The sequence below is a fragment of the Rhincodon typus genome, chromosome 11 (genome assembly GCF_021869965.1).
Source record: "Rhincodon typus isolate 14 chromosome 11, sRhiTyp1.1, whole genome shotgun sequence".
Classification (NCBI taxonomy): domain Eukaryota; kingdom Metazoa; phylum Chordata; class Chondrichthyes; order Orectolobiformes; family Rhincodontidae; genus Rhincodon; species Rhincodon typus.
Genome location: NC_063342.1, coordinates 15,979,795 through 15,993,315, shown reverse-complemented (window position 1 = coordinate 15,993,315; position 13,521 = coordinate 15,979,795). Strand labels below are relative to the sequence as shown.

Sequence of the window (13,521 nt, the reverse complement as noted above, 5' to 3'; positions counted from 1 at the left end):
GCCTGCAGCGCATGAGATAGACCACATTAGCCAAGTCACTAGTATCTGCCATGTATGTGGTGGGTGGTATTCCTATTTGTGATGGTAGCATCCATGTCGATGGTCTGACATGTCTTGTAGAGGCTGCCATGGCAGGGTTGCATGGTGTTGTGGTCGATGTTGTCATGAAGGTTGGGTAGTTTGCTGCAAACAATGGTCTGTTTAAGGTTTGGTGGTTGTTTGAAGGCAAGAAGTGGAGGTGCAGGGTGATCTTGGCGAAATGCTCATAGTCATCGATGACATGTTGAAGGCTGCGGAGAACATGGCATAGTCTCTCCACTCTGCGAAAGTACTAGACGATGAAGGGTGCCCTATCGGTTGTATCCTGTGTCTGTCCTTTGAAGGGGTCATTGAGGTTTTTCACTGTGGCATGGTGGAAGTGGTGATCAATGAGCATCGTGTCCCATTCTCATAAGGGCGTCCTTCAAAATCGTTAGGTGTCCGTCATGCTCCTCCTCATCTGAGCAGATCCTGTGTATAAACAGGGCTTGCCTGTACAGAATGGCTTCTTTAATATGTTTAGGGTGGAAGCTAGAGAAGTGCAGCATTGAGAGGTTATCTGTGGGCTTGCGGTAGAGTGAGGTACTGAGATGTCCATCCTTGATGGAGATGTGTGTGTCCAAGAATGAGACTGATTCTTAAGAGTAGACCATGGTAAGTTTGATGGTGGGATGAACCTTGTAGATACCGCTATGTAATCATTTCAATGATTCCTCGCCATTAATCCAAAGGAAGAAAACGTCGTCGATGTATCTGGTGCATAGCGTTGGTTGGAGGTCCTGCGCAGCAATGAAGTCTTGCTTGACCCCGTGCATGAAAATGTTGGCATTTTGGGGTGCAAATTTGATTCCCATGGCTGTTCCGTGTATCTGGATGAAGAACTGGTTGTCAACGGTGAAGACGTTATGGTCGGGGATGAAACGGATGAGTTGTAGGATGGTGTCTAGAAATTGGCAGTTGTTGATTTTGAATACTGAGGCTGTTGCAGTGATGCCATTGTTGTGGGGGATGCTGGTACAGAGTGCCAAAACATCCACTGTGACGAAGAATGTTCCTGGTTTGACTGGTCCATGGGTGCAGAGTTTCTGTAAGAAATCTGTCGTGTCACAACAGAAGCTGGGGGTTTCTTGTACAAGGGATTTCAAGATGCCCTCGACATTGCCAGAGAGGTTCTCACACAGGGTCCCATTGCCTCATACGACGGGACGTCCAGACGTGTTAGCTGTGTGCATCTTCAAAAGGCAGTAAAAGTCTCCTATGTGAAAAGAATATGGGATGAGAGTGCATAGGATACTGTGAAGGTCTGGATCAAAGGTCTTGATCACTCTGTTAAGTTGACGGGTGTGTTCTTTTGTCGGATCGTCAGGTAGATGTCTGTTCAGTTGTTGGTATGCTTCTTTGCAGTAGTCCGTTCTATTCTATATGACGATGGCTCCTCCTTTGTTGCTGGTTCGATGACAACGTTGTGATTGGTTTTGAGAGCATGGATGGCATTGCGTTGTGCTTGGGTGATGTTCTGCACTATCTTGTGAGTGCATCTGATGAATCTGGCATTAACGCATTTCCTGACAGCTTGAGCATACATGTTGAGACTAGCGCAGCGGCCATCTGGAAGGATCCAAATTGATCCTTTCCTCTTTGGTTGCTGCACCACAGATCTCTCTGTCGACTGTTCCAGTTCGTTAGTTGTCTCACTGGGCTTGCTGCTGACTTCTTGGGGCTTGTGGAAGAATTCCTGGAGCCTCATTCGCCTGACTGTCTAACACTCTTGATCACCTGCAGAGACTTGTTATTTGACACTCCACTCATGCCAGTTGTATGATCTTTTGATTTCTCTGTCCTTGATCTCTCTGCCTATTAATCCTGCATCTGTGTGCTCTTCTCTCACATTTCACCTGACAAAGGGGCTACACTCCGAAAGCTCGTAATTTCAAATAAACCTGTTGGACTATAACCTGGTGTCATGTGACGTCTGACTTTGTCCAACCCAGTCCAACACTAGCACCTCCACATCATGGCCATCCATTACAATCATGGCTGATCTGTGTTCTAGCTCTGTATTCTTCCCTTTGGCACCTATCCCTTAATATGTTTGCTTAACAAAAATTTATCTGTCTCAGATTTAAAGCTAATAACTGAACTTGCATCAACTGCCATTTGTGGAAGAGAGCTCCAAGCCTCTATCACTCTTCAAATGTATAAGTGCTTCCTAACATCTCTCCTGAAAGGCCCTGGCCTTAATTTTGGACTATGTTTCCTGGTTCTAGAATCCCCAATCAGTGGAAATAATTTATCTTCATCTGCCCTGTCTTTCCCTGTTAATATCTTGAAGACTTCAATCAGATCACCCCCTAACCTTCCAAATTCTACAGAAAATAGGCCTAATTTGCATCTCTCCTCATAATTTAACCCCTGAAGTCTAGGTATCATTCTTGTAAACCTACAAAGTACTCCCTGATGAATACAAAAAATTCTATTCATACTATCTGAAGATGATGAGAGTCATTCTCGCAGTATTGTGCCTGACATTTATCCCCTCAACAAACTCCACAAAGATATATCATAGCTCTTTGGGGGACCTTGAGGAGCACAAATTGCAACAAATTGACCTACATCAATGAATGACAACACAGCAATAAATAAATCAATTTAACTTTGGAACAGCTTGAGGATGTAACAGGTGTTATTTAAATACAAAGTTCTTTTACTCCTCCTTTCTTTCCTACTTTAAAGCACATCAGTAGCACAGTGATCCACTGTCAATCAACAGCTTACATAGGGTTTACTCAGAAGCAAGGTTAACATTCATGTTATGAACCACTATGTTACCAAGGTCATTGCAGATTGCAAAATCAAAAACAAAACTGTCCTGCAATAAGCACAAAGACTTACTCAGCATCTATGAATTTCGCTATAAAGGCCCACTGTAGATAGCGATCAATCTTTTTTGCCTGAGCAAATAAATATGGCCATAGTAAGTGTATGGCTATTATATGCCAATGCATCTGATCATTTACTGGAATGACAGAGCACCAAATGTGAGCAGCTTCCACTGAAAGAAAGAAGAGAACAAGGAATTAAACAGATTAAATATTGAAAATGTCAAAAATGCATTTTAATTTTCGCATTGTGTCTCTGATGCTACAAAACAGACTACTAATTCTTGGACTGACAAAAATCCACGTTACTGATGACCTCTGTCATATGGAAGTCTAAGCTGTGAAGAGTATGAGAGACACAGCTTTTCTACAGTGAGGCATCACAGCCTCTTTTAAAATGACATCCAATTCTTCAGCAAGAGGCAATTTTTTTTTAAAAACACCACACTAACCTGAACACTTAGGCAATTACAAATAAAAACAGGAATTGCTGGAAAAGCTTAGCAGGTCTGGCAGCATCTGTGGAGAAAAATCAGAATTAACATTTCAGGTTGACTGACCCGTCCTCAGAACATGGCCTGAAACATTAACTCTGATTTCTCTCTATAGATGCTGCCAGACTGGCTGAACTTTTCCAGCAATTTCTGTTTTTGTTTCTGATTTAGAGCATCTGTGATTCTTTCGGTTGTTAATTAGGCGATTACACAGATCGCTCACTATGGCTTAAACAGAAGATCGTTCTGTTGCAAAACATGCCTCATTTCAGATCTATAATGAACACAGTATTTAAAAGTTTCTGTACTTTTGTACAGGTTTTAAGAGATTTTCAGAAAAATAAAACATACAACTTAAGAAATAGAAATATAGCAATCTGCAGGATGTCTCTCTGCAAGAATTGCTCGGGATAGTGTCCTTGGCCTAACCACCTTCAGCTGCTTCATCAATGATGGCAAAGTTTAAGAGGTATTTAGACAGACACATGAACAGGCAGAGAATTGAGGGGTATGGACCATGTGCAGACAGATTGGATTACTTTAAAATAGCAAAGTCAGCATGGATATGGTGGGCCAATTTCTTTTGACAAAACCATGCTGACTTTTTCTGATTACGTTCAGTTTTTCGCAGTTCTTCAGAGCAGATTCACCAGGATGTTGCCTAGGCTGGAGCAATTCATCCTGGAAGAGAGACTATATAGGCTGGGGCTGTTTTTCTTAGAGCAGAGAAGGCTGAAGGGAGACCTGATTGAAGTGTTTAAAGTTATGATGGTCATTGATAGGGTAGATAGAAAGAAACTTCTCCCTTTTGTAGAAGAGTCAGTAACTGTGGTACAATTTATGATAAGGATTAGGAGGTTTAGAGGAGATCTGAGGAAAATGTTTTTCACACAGTGTGGTGGGTATCTAGAACTTGCTGCTTAAAAGGGTGCTCTTAAGGCATTTTAGAAGATGAGCACGTGAAACACTATAGCACACAACACTAATGGGCCAAGTACTGGAAAATGGGATGAGAATTGAAAAATGCTGATGATTAGAATGGTCATGATGGGCTGAAGGGTCTTTTTCCTTGCTGTAAAGACTTTATGATACTGTGTGTACGTATAATCTTTTTAAAAATCAATTCTAACACTTTTCTCACAAAAGATGTCAAAATTAACTGGCCTTCAGTTTCCAGTTTTCTACCTTCCTCCCTTCTTAGATAGAGGAAATATGCTTGTTACTTTCAAGTCTGATCTACGGAAATTTGGAAAACTTTTCTTTATAGTCGGAAGGTGTGTATTCTGAAATATCTCCTTAGTTGGTTGCAAATGCATCTCTATTATCTATCCCCTAGCCTACTATGCTAGTTGTTTCCAGAACAAGTTACTCTAAGAAACTGTCATGAAAGCATTCTATGACTTCCTCACATAAGGTTCTGAGGAAGTTTCTCACTGGATTTGAAATGTTAATGTTTTCTGTCTCCATAGACGTTGCTAGAGCTGCTGAAACTTTCCAGTATTGTGTTTTTGTGTGCTTGTTGCGTGTGCGTTTCAGATTTCCAGCAACCACAGTATTTTGCTTTTATTCTACGAAATCCTCATCCAGACTACTACTATCATTCTGATTTTCCCAGTTTTTTTTAAATTGATTATAGTCACCCACAATTATCACCCACTACATCTTAGGAAGAATTAGCTTTGAAGGGAGTACATTCAAGATTTTACTAGAATGATACCTAACCTCTAAAGGTTATCATTCCCTGGATTTTACAATCTTAAGTGGTAATTTGATGAAGTTTTCAAGACACTGAGGGGAATAGATAGGATAGAGATAAACTATTTCTGCTAGTTGGGAAATTAAGACCACAGGACATAGCTTAAATATTCAGGACAAACCTTTCAGGACTGATATTAGGAAACACTTCCAAATAAAAAAGGGTAGCTGATGTTTGGAATCTTCTTCTGCAAAAGGGAATTGATTCAAAATCAATTGTAGATTTAAATCTAATTTAAAGGAATATGGAGGAACCAAATTAAGACATTTCTTTTGGCATTAAAGGTTATAGAGGTTTATAAAATCATGAGGGGCATAGATAAGGTGAGTAGCCAAGATCTTTTCCCCAGAGTATAGGAGTCCAAAATTAGGGGTATAGGTTTAGGGCGAGAGGGGAAAGATTCAAAGGGGACCTAAGGGGCAACTTTTACATACAGAGAGTGGTGCATATATGGAATGAACTGCCAGAGGAAATGGTAGAAGAGGGTACAATTACAACTTTTAAAAAACACTTAGCCAGGCTCTTGGAGGGGAAAGGTTCAGAGGGATATGGGCCAAACACAGGTAAATGAGACAAGTTTAGGAAACTTAGGTCGAAGGGTCTGTTTTTCTGTTGCATAACTCTACATCTCTATAATATGCAAATATAATTATCATTATTAGCATTGTTACTGCCTTCCAATACAGCTTAAATGTCAAGCAAACCAAAGACTAAGGATTGCAATCAACCACCACTAACAACCAGGCAAGCCTCTAAGTCTTAATTTCTGGTTAGAAGTCTATACCCAGAATGTGAATATGCAGTGTGATGTGTTTTGGAGTCAAGTAGACAAGATAATTATAGTTAAGTTCCCTAACAGTGCAAAATTTATTGAACTGAAGTAGACCACAGAGATATACAAATGGTCTAAAAGCACTTGGATGAGAATTTTTGTTCCCAATTTCAATCTAAGAAATCCTCACAAGATACACGAATGCTAGATAAAGATTTGATTAATGCTGTTAATAGTATTGTGTTAATACTAAGATGCCACAAATATATTGCTGACATTCAGTGTCTAAGGCTATAATTGAACAATGGAGAGATGTGACTACCTACTGAGCCATGTTCCAATACTGAAAATAAAGGATAAGGAAAGGAAAATGTAGGTAAAGCAAATCTAGTTTTAAATCACATAGAATGCTCCACACACCATAAACTACAATAGTTTGATGCACTTACTATTATTTTTTGGCTTAATTTGACAATATTTTTCAGATATTGCTTCACTCTGAAAGAAAACAACAGAAACAATTATTGCTTTGTAGTTAGGCCCAATACATAGAAATATAAATCATTCAAACAAATAGGCTTGTCATGGAGAATGATAACAGGACAATCCTTCTTGACAGTATTGTACCATCCATGACAGGATTCTTCATTTATTAACAGTGGTCTATTTACTTGCACAAAAGCAAATAATAAGTACCTTGTGAGTGAATTACTGAATTGAGTAAACATTTACACAATTCACTGATTTAGCATAGCAAACTAAGCAAACTTAATATAAAAGAATGTTTTGATAAATAAAAATGAAATCATGAAATAAAATGAATATATTTAACATACAATTTATTCCTCTCTGGTTTAACACCGAGCTAACCATCAGTGGCAAATTGGAGAGATGTTACAGATTTTAAATAGCATACTAGAACTATTTACAATTAAAAGTTGGTGTCAGTTTATTTCGATCCATACCTCACAACTTGCTTGACCCCATTATTTCCAAGGACATTATTGCTCTTTATTCTGTATCACTATTCACCATCATCAGCAATTTCTTTAATTGCATTATCATTCTGCAAAAATATCATTTTCAACCCCTCAAACCTTCCTATCTTCTTTCTCTGTTCAATTATAGGCCTGAAGGTCACTCTCCAAGCCCTTAAATATTTATTCCTCCCTCCTGTTCAATGTCAAATTATTGTGTAAAGTTTTCTGTGATGCCTTAATGGAAAAAAAAATGCATCCAAGAGCATTGCTGCTGGCTAGTCAGTTTCCTCTCAGTTGGAAGATCTGAAGCCCATGTCCAGACTAGCTCATACTAGATGCTCATTAGTGTGGACAAAATTCCTAGGTGATTTGACAGCATTCATACTGAAGGGTTGCTTCCCCCTGTCTGTAGAGTTCAGTCTTTTGTCTTTACAGTTGATGGTGACTAATCACCTATTTATAGCATTTTATATTTTGTTTCAGACTTCCAGCATTTGTAGTTTTCCATGTTCATTTTCTATGTTCACATGAAGCAACGAATAAACATCCAGACTCTCAATTATTGATACTCTTTTTGAAGATAATTATTAGCAAAGAACTTATTTTCTTTCAAAAGGGGAATGTTTCAAATCTCCTGATCTTAACAATTTCCTTAATGTAGTAAGAATTTCTAACAAGTTGTAAAATACAGCATACTGAATACAGCTGACTGACCTGCTTGCAGTTCCCAACAGTATGTGTTTTCTCACAATTTCAAAGCCTATTGGTTTTGCTTAGTTACTCTGTACATTACATAAAAAAGGATCACAACCTTTCATTTAAATAACAGCAAACAGATTCCTCCCCTCATATAAAATAACATACCATAAATCTACTTTGATGATGGACGATCAGCTTACTGTCATCCGAGTCTGAGCTGGAATCATCCATGTTTGTGGAATCTGAAACAACGTTATTGTATTATTTTCAGAAGGAAATTCAAAGACCTTAAGTTGCAGAACACAACATTACTCACAAGTGGTGACAAACACTGAAATCAATTTCCCAGTTGTGCTAACCAGAAGCTTCCTCCACCTGAGTGAAGAAACTAAACCAGTCATTAGCTCCTAAACAAAGGATGAAAATTTGAAACTCAACAAGAAGGTACATTCGCTCTTTCACAGACTACACTGAGAAAAGCCTTGGCAGACTTGGACCTGATCACCTTCAATCAGAAGGGCAAAATGGCCAACTGCAGTCCTATCTGCCATAGTCCAATATCTCCTCTCCTCATGACCTGCGGACAGGAAGAGGAAAGTTAAACTCATTACGTTTCCAAAATAAAGAAGCCTAAAACCTGTCCTGTGAACACTGTTGACCTCCCACGAAAAACAAGACACCAGAAGTTACCAGCATTACTCAAAGTGGCACAAATGCTTTCACACAAGTAGCATTTCTGTGTTGTACTTCCTTTGAAGTTTTTATAGATCCTGGTCACAACTTTAAATTTACAGGAATATACCAACATTAATCCTTATTCCAAGGTGTAGAGGTATTGAATCTTGAAATTCCAGAGTCAAATCAGGCATCCTTGATTCCCTACCTACCACCATTAGATCTGAAGCAGTTACTGGGGAAGACCCATCATTTTCTAAGATCAACCATATACAGGTAATGGATAAAGGCTTCCTAACATCCTGAAAAAAAAATTTCAAGAAATAGTATGCACCTCAGTCCAAAGGCAGTAGAAAATCAACTCTTCCGAAAATTCGGTCTTCAAAAGGTCAGAAACCTAAATATTTGATTCATATTTATCCTTTTCAAAAAAAATTATTTTTAATTCATGAGATGTTTGATCAATAGCAAAGCCAGCATTTAACACCCACCTCTAATGACCTTAAGAAGGCGGCAGAGTCACCTGCTTGAATTGCCGCAGTGGATGTTGTGTTAGTTATACATACAATTCAGTTAGGTATGGAATTCTAGGATATGGACCCAGCAACAGTGAAGGAATGACAATATATTTCCAAGTTAGGCTGCTGCATGACTTGAAATGGAATTTGCAGGAATTGGTTTTACCATTCACCTACTGTCTTTGTCTTTTTGGGTGGTAGAGGTCACCAGTTTGAGATGTGCTTTGTGAGGAACTTTAGTGAGTTGCTGTCGTATTCCTTGTAGATGTTAAACAATGCTGCCAGTTTTGGACTTGTGAGCTGTGAAGTCTTTATACAGTCATAAAGTAATACAGCGTGGAAACCGGCCCTTCGGCCCAAACTGGTCCGTGCTGACCATAGTGCCCACTCAGCTAGTTCCAATTGTCTGCATTTGGTTTGTATCCCTCTAAACCCTTCCCATCCATGTACCTATCCAAATGTTTTTTAAATGTTGCTATTGTACCTACCTCAACCACTTTCTCCAGCAGCCCATTCCATACAAGCACCACTCTGTGTGAAGAAGTTGCTCCTCAGGTCCTTCTTAAATCTTTCCCCTCTCACCTTAAACCTATGCCCTCTAGTTTTCTATTCCCATCCCTACACATTCATCCTATCTATGCTCCTCTTGACTTTATACACCTCAATAAGGTCCCCCCATCATTCTCCTATGTTCCAAGGAATAAAGTCCTGCCCTAGTCAACCTCGCCCTATAACTCAGGCACACTAGACCTGGCAACATCCTCATTAATCCTGTTTGCACACTTTCCAGTTTAACGATGTCTTTCCTATAACAGGGTGACCAAAACTGTACACAATACTCCAAGTGCGGCCTCATCAATGACTTATACAACTGTAACATAACATCCCAACTCATACACTCAATGCCTCGACCGATGAAGACCAGCATGCTAAATGCCTTCTTCACCACCCTGTCCACCTGTGACACTGCTTTCAACGAACTACGTACTTGTACTCCTAGATCCCTCTGTTCCACAACACTCCTCAGGACCTTACCATTTACTGTATAAGTCCTACCTTGGGTTGACTTTCCAAAGTGCAACACCTCAAACATATCTGTATTGAACTGCATTTGCCAATCCTCAGCCCACTTCCCTATCTGATCAAGATCCCTCTATTTTTTGATAACCTTCTTCACTATCAATTTTTGTATCATCTGCAAACTTACTAATCATGCCTTGTACATTAACATCCAGATCATTTATGTAAATAACAGATAACAAAGATCCCAGCACCGACCCCTGTGGCACACCCAAGTCACAGGCCTCCAGTGCGAGAAATAACCTTCAACAGGCACCCTCTGCTTCCTTCAATCGAGTCAATTATGAATCCAATTAGCTAGCTCTCCCTGGATCCTCTCACAATTTAGATCCTTAAATTGAAGTAAATCCCTCAACTGCCCCAACCTCCTTTTTCTCGTAAAAACAGTTCTTATATAAGACTTCAGTCTGATCTCCCTGGAATTGCCCAAAAGCTTTAAGCAAATATCAGTCCTTGATTACTCAAACCCAAGACTAATGCATTTCCAATGTTTTTTTCTCTGCTGTCATAAAACTCCATAATATAAACAAACATCCATAATCTTTAAGGTGGGCTTCTGTTATCTGCCCTCTGATACATACTGGTTTAACATCATGGTCTTGAAATTACTGACTTAGACAAATATTAAACCCCTTCACACAAACAGACCAAATCCGTATGCTACTAGGTTAAAGTCCAAACTGTTAAAAACAAATGTTTTCAATATATCATATCTGTCATCGTAAAATGATAGGCTTAGGAAACAGTGACAAGATTGGAGATAGTCAGCATGGATTTATGAAAGAGAAATAATGCCTGACAAATCCATTGGATTTTTTTTAAAGGATGTAACTAGTAGACTTGATAAGGGGAAGTCAGTGGTTGCAGGTTACTTGGTCTTTCAGAAGGCTTTTGATAAGGTCACATAGGAAATTAACATGAAAAATTAGAGTGCAAGGAATTGGGGATAGTGTAATGACATGGACAGAGAACTGGTTGGTAGACAGAAAACAAGGAACAAGAATAAATGGGCTTTTTTCAAATGGCAGGCAGTGACTAGTGGGGTACTGCAGGCAACAGGGCTTGGACTCCAGCTATTCACAATGCATATTAATGATTTAGATGAGGGAAATAAATATAATATCTCCCAATTTTTCAGATGACACAAATCTGGGAGGGGAAATCTGTGAAGAGGTTGCTGAGATGCTTCAGTACGATTTGGACAAGTTGAGCGGGTGGACAAATGCATGGCAGATAAAGTATAATTTGGAAATACTTCAGGTCACCCATTTTGGTAACAAAGGCGGGAAGGCAGACTATCTGAATGGCAACAGATTGGGAAAGGGAAAGGTGCAACGAAATCTGGGTATTCTTGTACACCAGTAAGCATGCTGTTACAGCAGGTAGTGAAGGAGAAAAATAGTATATTGGCCTTATTAGAGATAGTTTTCAAGTACAAGAGCAGGGATGTCTTGCTGTAACTGTACTGGAATTTGGTGAAACTACACCAAGAACATGAAGTTCTGAGGAAGGGTCATTGGACCCAAAACGTTAACTCTGTTTTTTCCTTCACAGATGCTGCCAGACCTGCTGAGATTTCCAGCAAATTTGTTTTTAATTCCAAGAACCTTGAGTGCAGTTCTGGTCTCCTTATCTGAGGAAGAATATTCTGGCTATGGATGAGTGTTTCCCAAATCCCACACCCCACAACTAAACTCGTCATTTCTCCATGTTAAACACCACTGAACCCAAATACTACTGCATCATTTCTTCTTGACCTTTTCACAAGAGATTAAGGATTTTACCTTGTACTACTGTTTCCCTAAATTCTGACTATCTACAGCTAGAGAATGCTGATGCTGGAAGACATGTTTACTCAGTTTGCCCTGGAAAAAGGAACATTACAGCAATCACATTACATACATCAGTTCTATTGGTGCATATAACAAGCTGGCAGAAGTGCATAATGTTATTGTAACTCCATCCTCATATTCGAGTTTGGTGCCACAGATAGTGGTTTCATTGTTACATGATTCGCTGTCACTCAAAATCAAAACTGAAGATACAGTTTTTTCAAGTTTCACTTTCCATTCAAAAGCAGGCTGCCAACATGCAAGTTCACATTCATATACTATACAATTCAGCTTCTGTTTCTATTGCTGATACATTTCCACCTACTTGAGTCACAAGACAGTAATACTGTAACAATATTCTTGCAGCCAGAACAAGGAAGCGTACAAAATTTTTAAAAAATCAAAGATATCGTACATCGATCTTCTATTATAATTCATGGATGCTATATATGTTTGAATAGCTCCACTACTAAACTTCAAATGACAAATACTGATGGTACAGCCAAATAATTCTTACTTGTGTGAATTTCAATTAAGGCATACAATTTTATCAAACTTTTTTTTTAGTAAAGGGGAGCCAATCGGACAAATGCTCATAATCTAGTTTTCAGAGCATCAAATTAAATAGAGCAAGATAAATGGTGAAATTAAAATGTAGTTAAATGCAACGATCTTAAAAACATGTGTAAGTATTTACAAAAGGGATGGAGAGGCAAAACATTTAATAATTCTTAAGTTTTGAATAATAGATCTGATCTGACATAGTCTATATGGAAGAAAGGTTGTTTAGACGTAATAGGTAACATTTAGAAGAAAAATAATGAGTGCTAAAATATTTCGTCCTTTATGAACAGACTTCAGCTTCACATGAACTGCCACTTCACACAGAAAACATGACATGACAGAGTGGTGATCAATCTCATGTGGAATGAAAATTTCTTCCGAGAATAGTTGAATAAAAATACGTTGCCATTCAACTTGATCATGGCTGATGACTGATCTCAATGCTATTTTTCCACAATAGCACCACATTTTTCATAGCCTTTAATATTTTGAAATCTAGCAATCTTGGTTTTGAATATACAAGCTATGGATGACTGTTTCATTTTTGGAGGAGGACAGGCTCCAAACTTATTCAAGAGTGAGAGATAGTAGGAATTGCAGATGCTGGAGAATCTGAGACAACAAGGTGCAGAGCTGGATGAACACAGCAGGCCAAGCAGCATCATAGGATGTCTTTGGTGGTGGGGTCGGATTGCAGATGGCAGAAGTGTCGGAGGATGATGCGTTGGATCTGGAGGTTGGTGGGGTGGTACGCGAGGACGAGGGGGATTCTTTTTTGGTTGTTATTGCGGGGACGGGGTGTGAGGGATGAGTTGCGGGAAGTGCGGGAGACACGGTGGAGGGCGTTCTCGACCACTGAGGGGGGGAGGTTGCGGTCCTCTCCGTGACTCCCTTGTCCGCTGCACACTCCCCTCCAGCCCCACCACACCCGGCACTTTTCCCTGCAACCGCAGGAAGTGCTACACCTGCCCCCATACCTCCTCCCTCACCCCCATCCCAGGCCCCAAGAAGACTTTCCACATCAAGCAGATGTTCACCTGCACATCTGCTAATGTGGTATACTGCATCCACTGTACCCGTTGTGGCCTCCTCAACATCGGGGAAACCAAGCGGAGGCTTGGGGACCGCTTTGCTGAACACCTACGCTCGGTTCGCAATAAACAACTGCACCTCCCAGTCGCGAACCATTTCAACTCCCCCTCCCATTCCTCAGACGACATGTCCATCCTGGGC

General features: G+C 39.8%; 1 protein-coding gene across 1 annotated transcript in view; it reads right to left on the bottom strand.

The window, feature by feature from the left end:
• Positions 1 to 13,521, bottom strand: part of LOC109934963 (E3 ubiquitin-protein ligase TTC3) — an 88,237-nt gene that overhangs the window by 69,505 nt on the left and 5,211 nt on the right. The window contains exons 2-4 of the mRNA XM_048602915.1: positions 7,785 to 7,861; positions 6,390 to 6,438; positions 2,932 to 3,091 (exon numbers count right to left, since the gene is read on the bottom strand). Coding sequence (XP_048458872.1) covers positions 2,932 to 3,091; positions 6,390 to 6,438; positions 7,785 to 7,850 — 275 coding nt within the window. The 5' untranslated portion in view covers positions 7,851 to 7,861. The remainder of the gene's footprint in view (positions 1 to 2,931; positions 3,092 to 6,389; positions 6,439 to 7,784; positions 7,862 to 13,521) is intronic.